General features: G+C 49.5%; 1 protein-coding gene across 6 annotated transcripts in view; it reads right to left on the bottom strand.

The window, feature by feature from the left end:
* Positions 1-1,633: 1,633 nt before the first annotated feature.
* DLG3 (discs large MAGUK scaffold protein 3) overlaps positions 1,634-9,070 on the bottom strand; it is a 55,568-nt gene continuing 48,131 nt past the window's right edge. For 3 of the 6 annotated variants that reach the window (XM_070290322.1, XM_070290326.1, XM_070290327.1), the window contains 7 exons: positions 8,660-8,701; positions 7,070-7,120; positions 6,514-6,615; positions 5,864-6,036; positions 5,373-5,482; positions 4,948-5,039; positions 1,634-3,884 (listed from right to left, as the gene is read on the bottom strand). In XM_070290322.1, coding sequence (XP_070146423.1) covers positions 3,778-3,884; positions 4,948-5,039; positions 5,373-5,482; positions 5,864-6,036; positions 6,514-6,615; positions 7,070-7,120; positions 8,660-8,701 — 677 coding nt within the window. In that variant the 3' untranslated portion in view covers positions 1,634-3,777. The remainder of the gene's footprint in view (positions 3,885-4,947; positions 5,040-5,372; positions 5,483-5,863; positions 6,037-6,513; positions 6,616-7,069; positions 7,121-8,659; positions 8,702-9,070) is intronic. The other 3 variants (XM_070290323.1, XM_070290324.1, XM_070290325.1) reach the window with 1 other exon arrangement.

Here is a 9,070-nt window from a genome sequence, read left to right as displayed (position 1 = left end):
TTTGAGGAAACTGGAATTTTAGCTTCACAATGTTACCTGCAGTAATAGAAGTTGTAGAGGTGCCATGGAACTGATTGAATGAGTAAGAGGATTAGTGGCATCGAGGTCACAAAATCCTAGGTGGGAACACAGATAAAGGACAAAACAAGGGAGCAACTGAGGCAAGCGCACCAGGCACCCAGGTGAGCATCTCCTGTGGGCACTTAGCTCCTGAGAGCTAAGGCTCTCTCACCAGCCAGTCTGACACTATGGACCTCCAGTGGCTGGCACCAGGCAAGTACTGTCCCTGTGGAGAGGGCTCCACTGTCCTTTAACACTAGCATTTGTGCTCAAGGAGCCCAGTGTCCCTTTTCAGTCCCCTCCTTTTTTGCTTGACTTTGACCCACTCAGGATACGCTCCCTCGTCTCTGCCCAGTGCTACAGCTCAGCCCCCACCTTCCTCTGTATCTGACGTATTAGCTTCATCTTTGAGCATTAACTTCCACACTTGTTTTGGGTAAAGATTTTGCCTTCATTAGCTAATTTCTTGAACCACTTTCACCTTAAGATAAAGTTGGTCATTTGTATCTGTAATTTATGTAGTCATGAGATCATCCTAGGACTGTTTTAAGGTCTGTTAAACGAAGAAGCCAGGGCGTGACTGGCTGTGTTGTCAGCAGCAAAGCCTGGGAGAGAACATAGTGTTGCCTCCCTGTGGAGATGGTGGTGGTAGAGATCAGGGTCAGGTTGTCCACCTCTGCTCTTTTCAACTTGTTCAGCATCTTCCCGCCGGGGCTGCATTTTCTCCAGCCGCACCACCTCCAGGAGGGACAGCAGCTGTGGAGCCAGAGTCCCAGCACAGCAGGATCAGAGGCTAGCTCTCTGTACCCTTTGCACTTAGGAGCCAGATTTCCTTAAAACCCCACAGAGTGCTTTGGGGACTTCTTTTTGTCAGGCTGCCTTCTGGTGAATGAGAGAATGTGTGAAAAGAAGCACCCTGCAAACTGCCACGTGCCCCAAACAGCTAAGAAGTCATCCCCACTGCAGTTCAGCCCCCACACACTCAGTCATCGCTCTAGACTTGAATCATAGCAGGACGACCTCAGGCTTCTGCATGCGAGCTGCAGGGACATCAGTCAAGTCACAGACACCTGCTCCAAGTGCTCCTCCTCTCAGCAGAGGGCTGCCAGAATGACTGACACCCTGCTCTGCAACCTGGTCCCATCTCACCCTTGGTTCCCTTGCACAGTAATACTTTCTGGTAGCTGGGTTTGCTTACCGTATTTAGTACTCAGATTTCTGCTGCTCCCTTGGCTCCTGCTTTCTCTAATAAATGTCTGTGCTGCAGTAGGCATCTCCTGTCTTGTGTACCTTTGGCATTTTGCCCCAAAGGATGCGGATGCCCTCCACACACACCTGGCCAGCAGTACTGGAGACAGTGTTCGGGGGCGGGGATAGAAGACTGAGCATACAGCCTTCACAAAGGACCTGTTACAGCCATAGGAGTCGAGAGCCAGCCAGAGGAAACCTGACTTGGGCAGCTGATGGTCACTAGGGAGAGAGCCTTTTGGCTCCCAAAGTTTGGGGGCATTTTTCCCACTGCTCTGCCCCACCATCCCCTCTCAGCTACTTCAAGAAGGTCTCTGAGCCACAGTTCATCGCAACTATCATTTATTAAAAAATATATGTCTCCTTGGAAGGAACACTGGTCAACCAACTAGTGTCATGCTTGCTTTGAATCTCTGCTTTTCTTCCCTGGGAGGGGTAGAGGGTTGAGCATCATTCAGACTACATCACTTCACATCAGAGAAATCAACAACATTCCCAGCTTCACCCCTCCTCACCAGAGTCATCATTGGCCACCACTTCACCCCTCCTGCCTTCAATCTAATGCACTGCCCAGGGAAAGCTGCCACCCTTTCTTCACCCACACTCTGGGCCCCAGACTTTACACTTAGCCTAGTCATGCTGGTAGGAGAACTGTTAACATCTTCCCTAAGTTTGGATGGTAGCACTCAAAGCATCTTCAATGTGTGTCATTTGCAGTGGTTGTGACACAGTGGGCTAGGAAACAACAGACTCAACCCTAGGGCTGAGCATATCCACTCTCTTCTCCCCTGTGTTGTGCCTCCAGTGTGGAGCTGAGGGAGGTATGGTGGCTTCAAAGGAGCACAGGAGGGTGGCATGGGGCCTGAGCCATACCTGCCGCCTGCATCTGTGGTCAGAGAAAAAAAGCCCCTTGACCACAATCACCACCATATGACTCTGGGAAAAAGCAACAAAGCTTCACATCTCAACAGTAAGTGAATCTTAGCTCTATAGCTCAAACTGACAGCATTAAAAGTCTACTTTCTTCTTGAAGAAACAGTAAGCTACCAGCTTTTACTGAGGGGGTGGGGTAGGTAGGGTATATGAAGCAGCTGTGGAAAAAACCCAAATCAAACTTTTCATCACGTGGCTGGCCAAGCTCAGGGCTCTCCCACTGCCCCAGCACAGGGCTGGACAGCAAGTGACTCCCCATCCCTGCCAGTGGGCCCCATGACAGGGCCTTAGCTGAGCCCAGCACGTCCCTGGCAGGTGAGCGAAGGGACACAATAGGAGCCCCGGCTCCTGTCAGTTCTCACCTGCTCCCCCTTCTGCTGATGGGACAGCCCAACCTGGGTCACGTAGTCTATCACGAGGTCTGGCTCTTCCAGAACATTATGAGCCTTTAGAACACAGTCAAATTGGATTCTACGCATTCACTTAAATAGTAAAAGTAAAATTTGGAAGAATGAAAAGGCTGACACAGTAGCACAACATGGTTTTGGTTTAACAGCAGCTTAAAAATGAACAAAAAGGAAACCTCTCATGCAGACACATCAGGTGGCATAAAACAATCGGCAATTTAATATGGCGGGAGCACCATTAGCCATTCTCTGCCTCCCCACATGCGGGCCTGACTTGCCCCGAGGGCAGCATCGGCTCTAGAGTCACGGCTCCAAGCATCTGACCCCTGGGCAAAAGCCCTTTCTCACTGTCCTGTGGCTGATCCCTCCTAGAGAAAAGCCTAGCTCTCAAGAGAATGACCAATGTGGGTGCCCTCAGTCCAGCACTTACTACCACTTTCACTTCCTCCCCAACCAGTTGGGATATAAGATGCCATCTGATTAGAATATGAAAATTAAAGCATTTCTCTAATAACACAGTACCATTGATGAAGTCTCCATAGATTTTCTAGTCCAAATGCGTGTGAATATATATATATATTATATGAGAGAGTATAATATATATATATAATAATTTCTATATATTTTATATAAATTACATATATATATCTATATATAAATAAGATACTTTCTGTCGCCATGACGCCGCGCCGTCCTGAGCCGCAAGGCCACATACAGATCGTAGCAAAGCCTGGGAGCCTCTCCTCATGTGGTGTGAAGGGCTCACTTCACAAGCCGTGCAGCCGTCCAGTCTGTCTTTCCATCAGTCCTCCTCTCTTCTCTTCTGCTTGGTTTTATGAAAACAATGACTCTGATGGATTTGCACCTGTGCTAGTGCTTGGGAAAGGTTCATGCAGGCATGGGCACAGTCACATGATGAGTGAGATGGCATCATCCCAAAATTAAACTGAAACAAAACAAAAATTTAAAAAAACAGAACAGGACTAGAAAACTTAATTTTTGGACATATCTAAAAAAGGGGACAAGAACAGTAGTCATTTGTTCTCCCCGTGGGGACAGGAATGAAGAGGGAGGAGGGAAGAGGGACTTGATTTCTTCTGCTCACAAGAGAATGGTTGGAGGGGATTCTTCAGAGTTTTTCAGGGGATGGGACCCAAATGTAGTGCCCAGACTGGTCCTCAATGATTTGTTTGATTTTGTTATAAATCTCTTCCAGTGAGTCACCCTGTACAATGGCTGAAAAGGAAAACAGAATTATCATTATGGTCCACAGCAACCCCTCACACCCTGACAGTCTGGTCCACCCCAACCAGCCCACAGTTCAGCCCACTTGTTCACTAGGTGGCAGTCCAAGGGCCCCGGGCAGTGGGGAAGCTAGCAGGCACTCAAGGCCCAGGGCTTGAAGTCAACTTGCTGAGACAGTGACACTGGGCAGCAATGAGTAGGAAAATGTGTTGCTCAAAAAAATGTTTACTGAGCACCCATTAGATGCCAGACCTTGCAGTCTGTACTGCTCTTGGCTGCCATAAGGCCAGCAGCTGGCAATTCTGATGCAGCCTCATTGGAAGACTTGGAAAATCCTGGTTATCCAGAGCAGGAGCTGCAAATCACAATTTCTAGCAAGATGCAATGCTCCTGGGGCCATCACATCTGCATTATGTCAGACGTCAGTGCAGCAAACAAGGACACAGTTGCTGACAGAAAAGGGAGCTCCAGTACCCAAGGCATGCGAGAACAGTGATGAATCCTGTGGCCAGCTAACTTTGCAGCATCACCAGCTAGAGTTTACTCAGCATCAACCTGCACACATAGGTCACCATACTTCAAAAGGTAAGCAACATATTACACAGAAACCTTCCCAACCTTTTAGGAACTGCCCTTCTAAAGTAGGTAACCATATAAACATGCACACCTGTGTGTGCACACACTGACAGAGAACACCTGAACACCACACCAGGCAACCATCATCATCAACAAATGCCCACTCAGCACATAAAACATGCAAAGCAGCCAGTGCTGGATGAGGGAGCCTGGAGGGGAGGGAAACAAACTAAAACAGAGAGCTACAGCCCAGGAAGACATGAAGACAGACTGTACAAAACAAAGCATTTGATGATGATGGCTCAAACTATAAACTGGCTAAACTACTCTGGCTAGAGGGCACTCGAGTACTTTGGAAATGCTCGAGCTCAAAAGCAGCCAGAAACTGTGCCAGGCATCTAGGCCTCTTGGAAAAACCTCATAGAATAGGTATCTGCCTGCTCCCACATTACCCCAGCTGCACAATGGGGAGACTTACCTGTGAAATATTCTCCAAACTCCTGCTCCAGTTTCATGGCTTTGTCATAGATCTTATTTGCTTGTTCATATGTCTGCCTTCGGTTCATTTCCCTTCCAAAGATACAGAAGAACATGGTACCAAACTAGGTTCTATGTTTTGATTAACATAAAGGGTTGCTCCAGGCTCCCTGGAAAGCTTCTTAGCTGCCCTCTGAGAGCAGTAGTGGCCCAAGGCTCAACATCTTCCCCAAACTTCTAGGTCTTAAAGCTCAACTAGGGGTACAAGCATGAGGACACAAATCCAAAGGAGCCCCCAGTGAACAGAGAGGGACACAGACTTTCCACTGAGTACCCGCTGAGTCTTACCCCTGCCCAACAAACCACTTGATTTTTCATTGTCTTTCCAGAGCCCTCTCCTGGCTGAGAATCTCAGCAAATACTTACATAAGCGCTTCAATGGACTTGGGCTTGATGAAGATGGCGATGGGGTAAAGTTGCGACTGCTGCAGCCTCTTGATAGCGTTGCCAGAAACATCTAATATGCAGTGCTTGCCCTGAAAAAGAAAGGGCTGCCATCAGTCCACCTAGTCCCTATCTACCCATGGTGCTGACCCCAACATCCACCTGTGAGAAATGTGGGGCCACCTAGAGAGGCCTGGAAGATTCTACCTCTGAGGTACCCAGGCTCCACATTTGGCTCCTACTATCCAGAAAAGGCCCCATCTGGAGATGCAGCCAGGGTGATACTCTGGGGTGAGCTGCACAGAGGAGACGTCTCCAACCAGGGGCTGGGAATGTGCAGAACAGGCGTGGCTTTGGTCAGCACTGCCACCAGCCATGTGCTGGAAGGACGAGGATCCATGCGGCACTCTGGCATGAACATTTCTGTGCTCCCTTCAGGGGTAATTTTGTAGAGCAACCACTTCTCTCCTTACCCTCTCCGCAACTGCCCTCACTGACTGGATGCTGGTCCCATAGAGATTGTCGTTGAACTGGCCTGCCTCAATGAACTTGTTGTCCTGAATATCCTTCTCCATCTGTTCTCGGGAGACCACAAAGTGGTAGTCTTGCCCATCCACCTCATTATCACGCCGAGGCCGGGTAGTATCTGTAGAAACAGAGGAAATGCTCTGTGGCACAAGGACAATGTCCTACCTCAAGCCACCGAGGGCTGACTTGTTTCCCCCCTGCAGGGCCCCAGAGTCACTCCAGATGAATGGGGGAAAGAGGCTGGGAAGAAGTTTATCTTGCCTATATCTCTTCTAATCACCAGGTCTCACATGCACAAGGAGCCATCTGCTTTAGCTTCAACTGGACCAGAAAGATGGGGTTTCCTGGGCCAAGATCTGGCAGAGAGATGGTGACAAATGTGGTCCAGGAGCCGGCAAGCCTAAGAAGCTGTGCCAGTGGGCTGGGACAGCTTCGGGGGAATATATGGCTGCCTAATCTCTTCTGGGGGGTTGGATGTACCCTATTCCCAGAGATACCTAGAACCCAGCCGCAGGCCCTCTCCATAAAACATGAGAGCAACAGTAATTCCCAGGACACCAACGCCTCCCCCCCCAAAGACACCCTGGGCTCTCACGTGGTACACAGGATCCAAATTTATGTGGAAACTCCGAAATTAGGTCATCGTTGACTCTGTCCTTCATGGGGCCCAGGATGATGACAGGCCTTGCATAGTGAACTGGAGAGCGAGCATGGAGACAGTCAGTGAGGCCCTCACCAGACAGCCTGACCTCCCTCCTCGTCTGCCTAGAGCAATGAGGTGCTGGAGCCACCGCTCACACAGAGCAGCACATCTTCAACCATTTTGCCTTTTAACTACAAAGACATCAAAGAGGCTTTAATTTGAGAACATCTAAGTAAGTCCAAGGCAAGTATGAAATCAGAAGCGTCTCCCTTTCCAACAGATTCAGGAGAAATCTGTGCATGGGCACCAACAGCTGAGCAAGGTTTTTCAGAGCAGCCATTGAAGAGAGGGACCAGAGCCTCTCTTTTAGCAGCGGCCACACACCCACTGAAATTGACCTTCGCCATCTCTCGTCAATCTCTCCTCTGTCTCTCCATGACCAACCACTGGTTTGGGTCCCATGACTACCAGATTAGCTCAAAGGCAAGACTCTCAGAAGGGGGCTTACTTTCTTGCCGTGTCACTGGCTCATATGACAGAATAGCATCCTCCTGTCCTTCTGCAACAAAAATTGAAGACATGTTAGCACTTTATAATCTGCCTCCTTGTATCCTCATCTCCCTACAATAGTCACTGCACCCCAACCTCCACCAGAAAACAGTCTTGTCAACTGGTTCTTGGTAACAACTGTGCCATGGGCTTGTCTACTGCCCACTGGAATGAAAGCACAGGAAACCATTCATCACCCCTGAGACAGGAGTCAGGAGTCCTCTTGTTCAGCAAAATATAGCTGAGCAAAGGAACATGACCCAGAAGCCATTAAGCCTCCACCAAAAACCACCCCAATGTCCTAGAACTCTTCTTATAGCTAACAGTCAGCTCTGCTCAGTTGCCCTCTTGCTCCAGAAAGAATCACAGGAAAAGCTTCAAGTGATGGGGACACACTGCCTGTGTCCCTCATCTGTGGGCAAGGAAGTCAGGGCACTCGTGCAGGTCCCCAAAGCTGCAGCTGAACTTTAACCTTTTTAGGGTTTGCCTATTTCCCTGCACTGGAAGAAGTACCCAGAAAAGTGGCACAAGGCTGGGCTATGGTCCCCAGTGCCCTTTAAGAGCAGTACTGAGCCCTGCTCGTCCCACACAGGAGAGCTCCGTCTATCCTAGCAATGATGAGGACTTCCTAAGAGTCACCAAGCAAGTTGGTACTGGGTACTGCTGCTGCTGCTGCTAAGTCGCTTCAGTCGTGTCCTACTCTGTGCGACCCCATAGATGGCAGCCCACCAGGCTCCCCCGTCCCTGGGATTCTCCAGGCAAGAACACTGGAGTGGGTTGCCATTTCCTTCTCCAGTGCATGAAAGTGAAAAGTGAAAGTGAAGCCACTCAGTCGTGTCCGACTCTTAGCGACCCCATGGACTGCACCCTACCAGGCTCCTCCATCCATGGGGATCTTCCAGGCAAGAGCACTGGAGTGGGCTACCATTGCCTTCTCCGGGTACTGTGTACTAGAAGGTCGCAAAGTGACCGATGGCAGTGCTAGGGAAGGCAGTGATATTTGCATCAAGCTCTGGGATGCATTCTCAGGGCCTCTAGCTACAACTCCTAAAAGGCCAGTAGTCCAAAACTTCATGGGCTTTGAATTGTGGCTTCTCTGGCCTGGTCACAGGATTTCTGAAGGAAACCTGAGCTGTCACCTGGTCATTTAGCCCAGCAAAAAGGCAAAGACACCAAGCCTTCACCCAGGAGGTACTAGTGACCTGGAAAGGCAATTCAGGACAATATCCCCCAGGAGCCATTCTCCTTTTGGTCTCTGAGCAAATATGTGAAACTGGCAGCACCTACAGCCCCAAGTGCCTACAGTAGGGATGCTTCTAAGTCAAGTCCTGGCCAGAAGTGCAGGGCATATATTCTCTCCTTTAACTCACAGCCTAAAACCCATCCCACAGGGACAAAATGGCCACAGCATTTCCAGGATCTCCAAGTGTACATGGCTAAAAGAAGCACTAGCCTCTGAACAGATATGGCAGCCATGCAATGCTGGAATGAGGATGGCTGGGACACGTGGTAGAGCTACATGCCATGGGGAAGAATGACACACACTTACTGGAACTGCTTTCGCTGTCACTGGTGTTGGATGTCACTCCCTCTGCAAGCCAACAAGAAAGAGACTCTGATTCAGAACACACCACTGAGAGGTCACACACAGCACAAAACTCAAATGCTCCAAGAGCCAGACGCTGAGCTGCCAACCAAGTCAGGCCACAGGAGGCCTGCCACATCAGGCTACCAGCTGAGAGGTGCAGCTCCAATCCTGAGACCCTGGCCACCTCATACTTGTCCCCAGGGTGCTTTCAGTCTTCCAAGGCCCTCCATTATAGACTACCAGCTTCCATTCTTCATCTGAATCAAGAGAACTGACTTGGATGGTTTCCAAATCCTATCTCAGAATGCATCTCCCAATGCTATCAATAGGAAAGGAAAGGCAGTGACAGTAGCAAAGAGGAGCCCAGTGAGC

This window comes from Ovis canadensis, chromosome X (assembly GCF_042477335.2).
Source record: "Ovis canadensis isolate MfBH-ARS-UI-01 breed Bighorn chromosome X, ARS-UI_OviCan_v2, whole genome shotgun sequence".
In the NCBI taxonomy this organism is placed as follows: Eukaryota; Metazoa; Chordata; class Mammalia; order Artiodactyla; family Bovidae; genus Ovis; species Ovis canadensis.
The sequence above is the reverse complement of the archived record's forward strand: the minus strand, read 5'-3'. Positions and strand labels throughout refer to the sequence as shown.